Genomic DNA, 13,974 nt, shown 5'->3' on the forward strand with positions numbered 1-13,974 from the left:
ACTGTGAGCAGAGATCAAACTCAGGGAGGGTCTATTACGGATTATATTGCGGGTGATCAAACACTTCCCACCGAAAATGCTGGTGGAGCATCTTCATTCTCCCTTCAGAGTGCAGAAGGAAACATATGACATTTATGTAATGTCGACTGCATGACGTCAGGTGCGATCTCACACGAGGCCCTCATACAATACGGGCCATTAAAATTGCTACACCACGAAGATGACGTGTTACAGACGCGAAATTTAACCGGCAGGAAGAAGATGCTTTGATACGCAAATGATTAGCTTTTCAGAGCATTCACACAAGGTTGGCGCCGGTGGCGACACCTACAACGTGCTGACATGAGCAATGTTTCCAACCGATTTCTCGTACACAAACTGCAGTTGACAAGCGTTGCCTGGTGAAACGTTGTTGCCGTGGCCCGCGTAAGGAAGGGTAATACGTACCATCACGTTTCGGACATTGATAAAGGTCGTATTGTAGCCTATCGCAATTGTGGTTTATCGTATCGCGACATTGCTGCTCGCGTTGGTCGAGTTCCAATGACTGTTAGCAGAATATGGACTCGGTGGTTCAGGAGGGTAATACGGAACGCCGTGCTGGATCCAAACGGCCTCGTATCACTAGCAGTCGAGATGACAGGCATCTTATCCGCATGGCTGTAGCGGATCGCGCAGCCACGTCTCGATCGGAGACCGTGGCTGCGGTTACTCTTGACGCTGCACCACAGGCAGGAGCGTCTTCGATGGTGTACTCAACGACGAACCTGGGTGCACGAATGGCAAAACGTCATTCTTTCGGATGAATCCAGGTTCTGTTTACAGCATCATGTTGGTCGCATCCGTGTTTGGCGACACCGCGGTGAATGCACATTGGAAGCGTGTATTCATCATCGCCATACTGGCGTATCACCCGGCGTGTTGTTGTGGGGTTCCATTGGTTACACGTCTCGGTCACCTCTTGTTCCCATTTACGCCACTGGACGTTACATGTCAGATGTGTTACGACCCGTGGCCCTACCCTTCATTCGATCCTTGCGAAAGCCTACATTTCAGCAGGATAATGCACGACCGCATGTTGTAGGTCTTGTACGGGCCTTTCTGGATACAGAAAATATTCGACTGCAGCCATGGCCAGCACATTCCCCAGATCTCTTACCAATTGAAAACGTCTGGTCAATTGTGGCCGAGCAACTGGCTCCTCAAAATACGCCAGTCACTACTCTTGATGAACTGTGATATAGTGTTGAAGCTGCATGGGCAGCTGTACCTGTACACGCCATCCAAGCTCTGTCGGACTCAATGCCCAGGAGTACCATGGCCGTTATTACAGCCAGAGGTGGTTGTTCTGGGTACTGATTTCTCAGGATCTATGCACCCAAATTGCGTGAAAATGTAATCACATGTCAGTTCTAGTATAATATATTTGTCCAATGAATACCAGTTTTTCAACTGCTTTTCTTCTTGGTGTAGCAGTTACAATGGCCGTAGTGTACTTGGAGGGAGACACTATATTTCTAAATATCTTTATGTGCTCACTGTGCGCTCATAACTGAGAAGAGCGACGTGACGCGATCGACGGTCATACTACAGACACTGCCAAACATATCTGTGCAAAACTTCATCGGATTTTCGCTGTGGTTTCCATGTCACACTCCATCGGACCTTACCATCCCAAGAACTCTTGTACAACCAGCTGCATTTCTAGGTTATTCCTTCATTGTCGCAAGTTATCGTTGTGTGCAGTGACCAAGCACTATTTCTAAAGATATAAGAAAAAGCTCAAATGCCTTATAGCCGGAGTATTGGTGCACAAGTTACTGAGCCTTATTTTAACGTCTTCCACTTTTGTTAAAAGTGTATGTTTCATTCTGCTAAAGGACGTGATTTAACTTCTCTGGTGCGTCTCCGTTTTTCATTAAGAAGGAGACAAAAGAAAACAAAGAGTATAATATAAATCTTAGTCCTACTGGATCGTAGATGATGGCATCTATTTTAGATTACATATCAATATGAATATCGATACGTCGGAGGCACAAAATAAAGCTGAGACATTACAGTCCGCTTCGTGGCTGTTGACATTGTCCTCTATGAGCAGCAATTTGAAAGTGTCAAGCAGCACCGTGACTGCTTTATAACGGAATTTGTCGATTATTAGATGTTAATTTGAGATGTGTTTGAGAAGATATCGGCGGGGTTTATTTGCCTCCGAGGAATTTATGATTAGATATTTCGCAATGTCTCTGTTAACGTTACATCTGAGGAATACACTTCACTTCACGTAACCTTTTGAAGTACCTAGTTAAGACGTTCGAAACGTGAAGTTCGTCCGGATAGCTGTTAACTGACTGGTGAAGATTGAACCATCTAGTGTAGTAGCACCCACTTTGCACACATATGGGAAATGAGAATATGTGTTAACAGCTTATAAGTCACACGTTATTCGAAGACCGTTGCGCGGACTCCAAATCCATGCACTGTCACATTTCAGCAGTTTGGGGCCAAAGAGAAAACTTTCACAGATCCCGTGTGTCCGCAGTTGCCAGCTAATTAGGGATGAACGAACTGTTTGAGGTGTCAATCAATGTCTGGTCGTTATAAATCACAGCGAGTCAACGTTGTTATGCTAGCAACTGCCGAGTGTAAATTGCTGCAATAGGTAGAAGATTCAGCGACGTAGTGTAGGAGGCGTTACTAATCGAGCATACTCATAGTAGACGGAAAGCAGAACCATTCCTTGCTTGAGAGACCAATGATGTCATGAAGAAATGAGTTGACAGAGATCTTTTGTTACTCAGCAATGTATTTCCACAGTATTAGATCTTGACCAAAGCATGGGTGACTAAATCCGAAAGCATTTGAAACAGTCATATCTACAACAAATGTATTTGTCTAAACAAAAACTGATCAAGGATAGGTTTTGAATCCAGAGGGGCTCGAGAGAGAGAATCGATATCGAGGTGGTGAGCGGGAAATCTGTAGGTGACAGATACTGGTATTTGGGCATGGAAGCAGTCAAACGTTTCAGATGTTGTGTCTTTTGTACGAAAAATACTTCGTGAGGGCCTAAAAATGTCTACAAAGGCTTACGGTTATTTACAAATTGAAGAATGGAAGAATTGACTGAATAATCTGTTTGAATAGCGCAGAGTGGCAGCGACCTGCCAGGGCAGCCGAGAGCGCTGACACACTGCTTGCTGGACTCGGGTAGGCGCGCCGGCCCCGGATCGCACCTGCCCGGCGGACTAACAACGAGGGTTACTGTGCCGGCCAGCCTTGATGTGATTTTTAGGCGGTTTTCCACATTCCACTCAGTGAATACTGGGCTGGTCTCCACGTTCCGCCTCAGTTACGAGACTCGCAGACATCTGAAACACGTTTTAACTATACTATGGATTACACTAGGTCCAGACAGTTGGTGTACACGCATTCTGTCATGGGGGGTAAGGGGTGCCGACAGGAAAGGCATGTGGCCACCCCATAAAAAGTAACACTCCAAATCCGGTTAACCATAACAGTAGACCTCACAAGTCAGGATAAATGCTTGGAAATAGAGAGAGCACAGAATAGAAGCAGGAGGCCTCATAACTCAGAAAGGAAGACACTGATTCAGCAGAGGAGTGTTGACTACAAGGAAGCATCGTGACTCTACATGTATCAGAATTTAGAGGAATGTGTCTGAGAATCCTGTTTCAGTACAAAATTCATATCTTTTTAAGACCCGAAACTTGATCTTCTGTGCGTGTGTTTAGGCTCGAGTCAAAGGTAGATTCAACTTCACATTCAAATAAATCCTTCTTGCTTGCGTAGTATGCTAGACCACCGGAAAAGCATACATAACTTCCAACCCTTAAATGCGTTGATTGGTGATTTTGGAGGCCTGCAGCTGGTGTAGGACTGGTACCAGGATGTCATCTCACCTTCTGTGTCTGACATAAGTCATAGAAGTGAATGGGTCACTGTAGGCCATTCGGTTGTATGGAATCGGTGCAGTAAGAGGGGTCGACCTAGATATGTAACAGTTTGGCATATTCAGGCTGTCGTGTTAGGATGTGCCCGTGGATACAAAGTGAACCATATTGACCGATTAGTTTTCCTACCACAGATTCCGTAAATTCTGTGCCCGTGGTTGCTGAGAGCGGATTTGGTGCCCGATTACGTCCCAGATGTCTTCCATCGTATACAGACCTGGCGAATTTGTGGCAAGGGTATCAACATCAACACTATCATGCTGGCCTTCTGACATGGACCATTCCCTGCTGGAGGATCCAATCATTGTCGAGGAAGACGTCAACCACGATGGGACATGGGTTGTCCTTAATAATGTTCGTGTAGTCCACTGCTGTCACTGTGCCTTTAATTATTAACACGCCTTTTTGTAAGCACAAATGAATGTCCCTAAGGTATAATGCTGCCTCCACCAGATCTGCGACCCGCGACAACAGGATCATACCAATGGTTCCATTCAAAAGCAGTTACCACAGGCTGTGAGACATTTACCCCACTGGGAGATGAAAAGATCACGCACTCTTGCATTTCCTTGTCCGACTGAAACCAACTTCCACTAATGTCTTTCTTCAGGTCGACAAAGATGTGTAAATCACACGGTGAAAGATGCGGGCTGTACGTGCTTCAGGTAAATACCGGGATGGTTCCTTTGAAAGGGGACAGCCGACTTTCTTCTCCGTCCTTTCCTAATTCGATGGGACAGATGACCTCGTAGTTTGGTCCCCTCCCCCAAATCAGCGAACCAGCTAACCAACGGATGACGATGCAGTGTTTAACAAGCAAATCGATGAATCGTAGCCTTCGTCCGATCTGCAGTGCAAGGGCGGGGGTTATCGTGCGACAGGATGATTCTGTGTGATAGCACTCCGGCAGCCCGAAAGCAAGCGCAATGCCAGTAGTGGAAACATCACACATCTCCTCCGCTAAGGAAATCCAAAGTAGTGCACACAAATTCCAGTAAGGTCACGATGACCTCCTTCGATTGTAGGGGTACTTTGCTCGTCCAGGTCCTCGATAGTAGAACGATAATCAACGCACAGAGTTATGAAGTCACTTTGCAGAAACTACGACACGCTTTAAAGTCAAAACAGCTATGAATGCGGGTGTTCGGTTTTCATTTGACTGTCCCTCATACTTGCACCACCATTCTAATCTGTCATCTGTTGTGCCTGATCTGCTATTGATCGCTGGCTGTCCTACTTTACTGAGCAGGGATGAGCAATGGAGATCCAACACCTTTCGAATTCGCGTCGTTCTACCGTCCTCCAACCATATTCCATCGATGATCTCGACATTAGCTGGCGAACAAACGACAAGCTTCGCCCTTTCCGATATGCAGGACCCGGACCATACAAATTTTCCCATTGTCGAACTCGTTTATGTCTATGGATTTCCCCTATTTCGGCCACGTAGAATCATTGCAATGATTCCAAACTCATCACTGCTTGTCAGGTCGTACTTGGTTGTAGCCGTTTTTCTTTGCATCTCTCTTTTTTCAGCTTATCATTAAGGCCCGCACCGCCAGTATAACGGTCGTCCATTCATCTCTGCTGAATTTATGTACTGTTGTCCAACGGTGGGTTCTTTACTTGCTTCGGGAGATAACCGAGTGGATACTACAACACATAAAGTATTAGTTCACTTTATTACAACATAGATAAGAAGAATTATTTAACTTTGTACAGTCCATTTCCACAAGAATATCATCGGTATTTACAACTGTGTCCCAACAATAGCGTATCACTCTATACAGACAAGAATACAAATTTCACATCCAGACTACATGTAACAACTTTCACTTACAGTTCTGCCTGATAAATTGATCATACAGCGGGCCTACTAGAGGACGATGCTGTCGTCTTAGTCAATGATCTCAGGCTGGGCAGAGCTGTGCTGTGCTCGGCCGTAAGTAGAACATCGGTAGCGGCCGCATAGCGAAACGTTTCGAAGGGTAGGTTCGCCGGTGTCGCTCATTCGTCCATGTGGTTTGCAGCGACTGTCTTTTTTTTGTGGTTGCGTTGTGAGATACCAATTTTGCTGTGACACCTTCGCTCTTCGTACGACACCACATATACTTTCTTCATCAAGTCACTTGCCCGGAAAGTCAGCAGATGGCACCCAGTGTCACGGGGATCGTGGTCACAACGTTTTGGCTCCTTAGTCTATGTTACGTTGTAAAATGTACCGTGCTCATCCTGCTGATGATACAACTTTATACACTTTTAATCGTGACTTTTGTATAATAAGTTGTGTGTTTTCTCTGCGATTTCGTTTGTTGATGCAGTGTTGGGTAACCTTTCATTTTTCATCTGCAGGAGACTAACCGCACATTGTAATTCACTCTCGCATTTGTAAACTGCTCAAACTGAGGGTGCACTATCCACAATATACATTAATCTTGGATAAATTTCGGTAAAAGGTGATACGCCCTAAATAAAAAGATTTATGGCAACAAGATATTGCTGCTGGTTACTACTGAACATACACACATAAACACACACACACACACACACACACACACACACACACACACACACACACACACACATACATACACACACACACACACACACACACACACACACACACACACACACACACTACTAATAGGAATACTACATTCAAAAACGTATGAAGAAAACTTTACCTGTGCTGAAGGTAACATTATACTAGCAAAATTGCACCAACATATCAAAACAATTTGTTATGTTAGTATCACCTTTGTGCACACATTGTCGTGTCCCACCGACGAGTTCCGAGAGGGAGTGGAAGGACTGCAAGGATGCGCGTCAAAAAACTTACTTGACAGGAGGTCTCGTGGTTGTGGGCTGCCTTCTGTGCAGGTGCTCCACTGAAAAGAGGGCTGTAGGGTGACTTACAATACGGAACTCGGCCGGGATCTCAGGGTACGCTGGATGCAATCATAAATCAGTGCATGAGGATATATGCACTGGAAGCACCCCTGGCACATCCGTTTTATAAAAAAATTCTATGTACAAAGTCTACTAACTGCCTCCTTAACAGTGTAGCTTCTCATAGTTCCCTGAGTTCCAATACAGCAGAGGCGGGCGCGCTAGACTAAGTGTGGACTACATGGAAATAAGTCTAAGTCACCTCGTAGTTACGCAGCACTGCACTGCGATCTCACAGCATCAGAACTCCAGCAAAACCATATCTGACCGACAGACCTGCTGCTCCATCACTACCATCACTCTCCTAACAATATGGCAGCTAGCCTTTCTATAGCGGTAATGCACGCAGCACCACTTGTTCTAGAAGTTTCCGGTACTCTTGAGCGTTGCGTGTGTGTCACGCGGTAGCAGGCCGTACGCCGCTGTCCAGGGGTTGCGTCTTGCGACGGCTCTCGAGCCTCGTGATGCGGCATAGTCCGCTCTTGTTTGCAGAGTCAACATCACACATAAGCTACGTCCGGTCATCTACATCTACATCTACATTTATACTCCGCAAGCCACCCAACGGTGTGTGGCGGAGGGCATTTTACGTGCCACTGTCATTACCATCCTTTCCTGTCCCAGTCGCGTATGGTTCGCGGGAAGAACGACTGCCGGAAAGCCTCCGTGCGCGCTCGAATCTCTCTAATTTTACATTCGTGATCTCCTCGGGAGGAATAAGAAGAGGGGGGAAGCAATATATTCGATACCTCATCCAAAAACGCACCCTCTCGAAACCTGGACAGCAAGCTACACCGCGATGCAAAGCGCCTCTCTTGCAGAGTCTGCCACTTGACTTTGCTTAACATCTCCGTAACGCTATCACGCTTACCAAATAACCCTGCGACGAAACGCGCCGTTCTTCTTTGGATCTTCTCTCTCTCCTCTGTCAACCCGACCTCGTACGGATCTCACACTGATGAGCAATACTCAAGTATAGGTCGAACGAGTGTTTTGTAAGCCACCTCCTTTGTTGATGGACTACATTTTCTAATGACTCTCCCAATGAATCTCTACCTGGCACCCGCCTTACCAACAATTAATTTTATATAATCATTCCACTTCAAATCGTTCGTACGCATACTCCCAGATATTTTACAGAAGTAACTGCTACCAGTGTTTGTTCCGCTATCATATAATCATACAATAAAGGATCCTTCTTTCTATATATTCGCAATACATTACATTTGTCTATGTTAAGGGTCAGTTGTCACTCCCTTCACCAATTGCTTATCCGCTGCAGATCTTCCTGCATTTCGCTGCAATTTCCTAATGTTGCAAATTCTCTGTATACTACAGCATCATCCGCGAAAAGCCGCATGGAACTTCCGACACTATCTACTAGGTCACTTATATACCAGGTGATCAAAAAGTCAGTATAAAATTGAAAACTGAATAAATCAGGGAATAATGTATATAGAGAGGTACAAATTGACACACATGCTTGACATGGGGTTTTATTAGAACCAAAAAATACTTAACTTCAAAAAATTTCCGACAGATGGCGCTTCATCTGATCAGAATAACAATAATTAGCATAACAAAGTAAGATAAAGCAAAGATGATGTTCTTTAAGGAAATGCACAGTATGTCCATCATCATTCCTCAACAATAGCTGTAGTCGAGGAATAATGTTGTGAACAGCACTGTAAATCATGTCCGGACTTATGGTGAGGCATTGGCGTTGGATGTTGTCTTTCAGCATCCCTAGAGATGTCGGTCGATCACGATACACTTGCGACTTCAGGTAACCCCAAAGCTAATAATCGCACGGACTGATGTCTGGGGACCTGGGAGGCCAAGCGTGACGAAAGTGGCGGCTCAGCACACGATCGTCACCAAACGACGCGTGCAAGAGATCTTTCACGCGTCTAGCAATACTTTGTTTTTTTTTCCTAGTAAAACCCCATGTCATTCCAAGTATGTGTGTCAATTTTTACCTCTCTATCTACATTATTCCGTGGTTTATTAAGGTTTCAGGCCGGCCGGAGTGGCCGAGCGGTTAAAGGCGCTACAGCCTGGAACCGCACGACCGCTACAGTCGCAGGTTCGAATCCTGCCTCGGGCATGGATGTGTGTGATGTCCTTAGGTTAGTTAGGTTTAAGTAGTTCTAAGTTCTAGGGGACTTATGACCACAGCAGTTGAGTCCCATAGTGCTCAGAGCCATTTGAGCCATTAAGGTTTCAAATTCATACTGACTTTTTGATCACCCTGTATATCGTGAAAAGCAATGGTCCCATTACACTCCTCTGTGGCACGCCAGATGTTACTTTAACGTCTGTAGACGTCTCCCCATTAAGAACAACATGCTGTACTCTGTTTGCTAAAATCTCTTCAATCCAGCCACACAGCTGGTCTGATATCCCGTAGGCACTTACTTTGTTTATCAGGCGACGTGCGGAAGTGTATCGAACGCCTTCCGGAAGTCAAGAAAAATGGCATCAACCTGGGAGCCTGTATCTAATATTTTCTGGGTCTCGTGAACAAATAAAGCGAGTTGGGTCTCACACGATCGCTGTTTCCGGAATCCATGTTGATTCCTACAGAGTAGATTCTGGATTTCCAGAAATGACATAATACGCGCTGGTAGCAAGAGCCGGCTGGGGTGGCCAAGCGGTTCTAGGCACTACAGCCTGGAACCGCGCGACCGCTACGGTCGCCGGTTCGAACCCTGCCTCGGGCATGGATGTGTGTGATGTCCTTAGGTTAGTTAGGTTTAAGTAGTAAAAAGTTCTAGGGGCTGATGACCTCAGAAGTTAAGTCCCATAGTGCTCAGGGCCATTTGAACCATTTTTTTTTTGTAGCAAGAATTTCCAAGCCTACATCTTACTTGATTTTTAACTCTATTTTCTATCATTCACGACAACATGACACATTCATATTGTCCTTCAGAATGTAGCCTTGCTTTCCTTCACTACACCTCCAAGGTAAAAGAATTTGCTTAGTGGTGTTTGCTGTGAAGACCTCCTGCTCGCTGTAATGTGCGCGTTGCCTGTTTGCAGGAATGGCAGGACCACAAGTTCCGGTGGGACCCGGCAGAGTACGGTGGCGTGACGGAGCTGTACGTTCCTTCGGAGCACATCTGGCTGCCCGACATCGTCCTGTACAACAAGTAAGTGCTCAGTGATCTGCTCGCGCCTGCCTCCCTACCAGCGATCCGCCGTGCTCACTGAACTGACAGCTTAGCACTGTTTATTTCTACAGTGTGTCCATAAACAAAGTTGCAGTTTCAAAACGCTGCTGAAACAGAATCACTGCTATAAATTACGTCAAATCTGAACAGCCTGTTACTATCGCAGGGAGAAACGTCATGCAACAAAAATTTGACGAATGGCTGACGGATGTAAACGTCAGAATACGCACACCAACAGACGCGCGGCTCACTGCTGTTCGCCAGTTTAGAACCGAGACGTGCAGCATGGGCTGTCTCCATGAAGGAACGCGCGCTGCTGGTGGAGCTGTTTTACGGGAATGGTGACTGCGCAAATAGCCTTGCAGAATTTCATGACAAGGATAAGAAATAATGTTTTGGTCCAACGTCTGCTTAAGGTCTCGAGAAAATTATTAAAAAATTCGAAAAGACAGATTCCTTCGAAGTGTAGTGTGGTAGAGGAAGGAATGTACACTGAAGTGCCAAAGAAACTTGTATAGGCATGCGTATGCATAAAGGCAGAATACGCCTATGTAAGACAACAAGTGTCTGGGGCAGCTGTTAGATCTGTTACTGTTGCTACGATGCGAGGTTGTCAAGATTTAAGTGAGTCTGAACGTGCTGTTATGCTCAGCACACTAGCAATGAGACATAGACTCTCCGAATCAGCGATGAAGTGGGGATTTTCCCGAACGACCATTTCACGAGTGTTCCGTGAATATCAGGAATCTGGTCGAACATCAAATCGCCGACATAGCTCCAGCCGGAAAAAAGATCCTACAAGAACGGGACCAACGACGACTGAAGAGAATCGTTCAAAGTGACAGAAATCCAACCCCTCCACAAATTGTTGCAGATTTCAACGCTGGGACATCAGCAACCGTCAGCATGCGAACTATTCAATGAAACATGGGCTTTCGGAGCCGAAGGCCCACAGTTCTGTTGATGACTGCACGACACAAAGCTTTACGCTTCGTCTGGGCCCGTCAACGCTGACATAGGACTGTTGATGGGTGGAAATATGTTGGCTGATGAGACGAGTCTCGTTTCAGATTGCATCGAGCAAATGGACGCGTCCAGGTATGGAGACAGTTCCATGAACCCACGGACCCTGCATGTCAGCAGAGGACTGTTCAAGGTGGTGGAGGCTCTATAATGGTGTGGTGAGAGTGCAATTGGAGAGATATGATACTGCTGATACATCTAGATACGACTCTGAGAGGTGACACCTACGTAAGCACCCTGTCTGGTCACCTGGATCCCGCCGGCCGAAGTGGCCGTGCGGTTAAAGGCGCTGCAGTCTGGAACCGCAAGACCGCTACGGTCGCAGGTTCGAATCCTGCCTCGGGCATGGATATTTGTGATGTCCTTAGGTTACTTAGGTTTAACTAGTTCTAAGTTCTAGGGGACTAATGACCTCAGCAGTTGAGTCCCATAGTGCTCAGAGCCATTTGAACCATTTGAACCTGCATACCCTTCTGCATTCCAACGGACTTGGGCAATTCCAACAGGACAACGCGACACCCCACACGTCCACCATTGCTTCACAGTAGCTCCAGGAACACTCTTCTGATTTTAAACATCTCCGCTGGCCACCAAACTCCCCAGACATGAACACTATTGAGCGTATCTGGGGTGCCTTGCAATGTGCTGTTCGGAAGAGATCTCCATCTCCTAGTACTCTTTCGGCCGGCCGTTGTGGCCGAGTGGTTCTAGGTGCTTCAGTCTGGAACTGCGCGACCCCTACGGTCGCAAGCTCGAATCCTGCCTCGGGCATGGATATTTGTGATGTCCTTAGGTTACTTAGGTTTAACTAGTTCTAAGTTCTATGGGACTGATGACCTCAGCAGTTGAGTCCCATAGTGCTCAGAGCCATTTGAACCATTTGAACCTGCATCCCCTTCTGCATTCCAACGGACTTGGGCAATTCCAACAGGACAACGCGACACCCCACACGTCCACCATTGCTTCACAGTAGCTCCAGGAACACTCTTCTGATTTTAAACATCTCCGCTGGCCACCAAACTCCCCAGACATGAACACTATTGAGCGTATCTGGGGTGCCTTGCAATGTGCTGTTCGGAAGAGATCTCCATCTCCTAGTACTCTTTCGGCCGGCCGTTGTGGCCGAGTGGTTCTAGGTGCTTCAGTCTGGAACTGCGCGACCCCTACGGTCGCAAGCTCGAATCCTGGCTCGGGATGGATGTGTGTAATGTCCTTAGGTTAGTTAGATTTAAGTAGTTCTAAGTTCTATGGGACTGATGACCTCCCATGGTGCTTAGTGCCAAGCCAGTACTCTTTCGGATCTGTGGACAGCCCTGCAGCATTCCCGGTGTCAGTTCCCTCCAGCACTACTTCAGACATTAGTCGAGTCCATGCCACATCGTGTTGCGGCACTTCTGCGTGCCCGCCGTGGCCCTACATGATGCTAGGAAGCCATACCGGTTTCTTTGGCTCTTCGTTGTAGCTTACCCAATTTCTGCCGAAGATGTGGCCACACAACTGCAGGAGGGGTGGAGCGGTGGTGTGCAGTCATCCTGTGCACGGGGAATTGCCAGAACGTGGAGCACGGTGCATCAAATCATCCGGAACATCCTGAAATGTTATACGTACAAAGTCACCCGTGTTCAGGAGCTGCTTCCTGCTGACAGGCCAGCAATACAAAGCTTCGCTCTGGAGTTTCTTACTGTCGTGGAAGTGGACAGTGAATGGCGACGGAACATTCTGTGGGCAGACGAAGCTCGTTTGCATCAAAAAGGACGTGTCAATAAGCAGAACTGCAGAATATTGATAACGGAAAATCTGCACGCACATCAGCCGGTACCACATCATTCTGTATAGGTTACTGAGTGGCACGGATTAACGGAATTATATATAGTACGGTCGTATTTCATTGAGGAACGCACCTGTTGCCTCTACTATTATTGCGACCGCTGTGAGAGTATTTTGCGCACCAACGTCATTCCAGCAGTTCAGTAATGTGGATGAGTGCCAGATGGCGCTCGTCCGCACATTGCACAAAAAGTGAAACTGCTGCTGCATAGGCATTTCGGAAATGCTAGAATTATCGGCCATCATGGCCATACAGTCCTGCCGTCCACATCACCTGATCTTAAACCGTGTGATTCCTGGCTGTGGATTATCTGAAAGATGTTGTGTTCAGTACTCCAGTTAAGAACATAGCTGTATTGAAGGCTCGCATTACGCAACCCATACTGAACGTGACACACGAGACACTCCGATCTATTGTAAGATTTGCTGTTTCTCTATTTCAGCTGGAAGCTGAAACTGATGGACAGCGTACTGAACAGGTCTTGCGTCATTTTTACGACGATTAGAAGTCGATATTACTTTGCTTTTCATTAAGTAGGCCACAGGACAATTAAAAACTGATGTCATTTTGCTTTTTGTGAGATTTTTGGCCTCGGCACAATTAAAAATGTATTATTTCCATACGATATGGTACGATATTGCCATGGTGGGTTGGCTTACCAAACAACAGCGTCACTAGTGCTGACTGCCGAACTTGTGAACTCATTCACATTGAACATTACAATGGTGTAATGTGCAACTCAAACCAGAACCGTCGTATTGCGATTCATCTGACATTTGTAGCTGATTCCGTTTGCGTTAAGACTCTTACAGGCACCATCAACTGCTAAAATTTCCGTTTTTTCCTTCTAAGGCGTTTCCCCCCGCATCAAAAGTATGTTGTTAAAATTTGGTGTCATTCTGAGCAGTAGTCCTCTTTCTATAGCGTTCTGAAACTGGATTTTTAAGTATGGACACCTTGTGTTTCCATCAGCTGGTTCCAATGTCCCGAGAGAGTAGTGTACCTTTCGATAATGCTTCTGTTATCTGAA

General features: G+C 46.3%; 1 protein-coding gene across 1 annotated transcript in view; it reads left to right on the forward strand.

Annotated features, from left to right (window-relative positions):
* LOC126198570 (acetylcholine receptor subunit alpha-L1) overlaps positions 1 to 13,974 on the forward strand; it is a 580,573-nt gene that overhangs the window by 405,940 nt on the left and 160,659 nt on the right. The window contains exon 3 of the mRNA XM_049935001.1: positions 9,963 to 10,072. Coding sequence (XP_049790958.1) covers positions 9,963 to 10,072 — 110 coding nt within the window. The remainder of the gene's footprint in view (positions 1 to 9,962; positions 10,073 to 13,974) is intronic.

Source organism: Schistocerca nitens, chromosome 8 (assembly GCF_023898315.1).
Source record: "Schistocerca nitens isolate TAMUIC-IGC-003100 chromosome 8, iqSchNite1.1, whole genome shotgun sequence".
Taxonomy (NCBI): Eukaryota; Metazoa; Arthropoda; class Insecta; order Orthoptera; family Acrididae; genus Schistocerca; species Schistocerca nitens.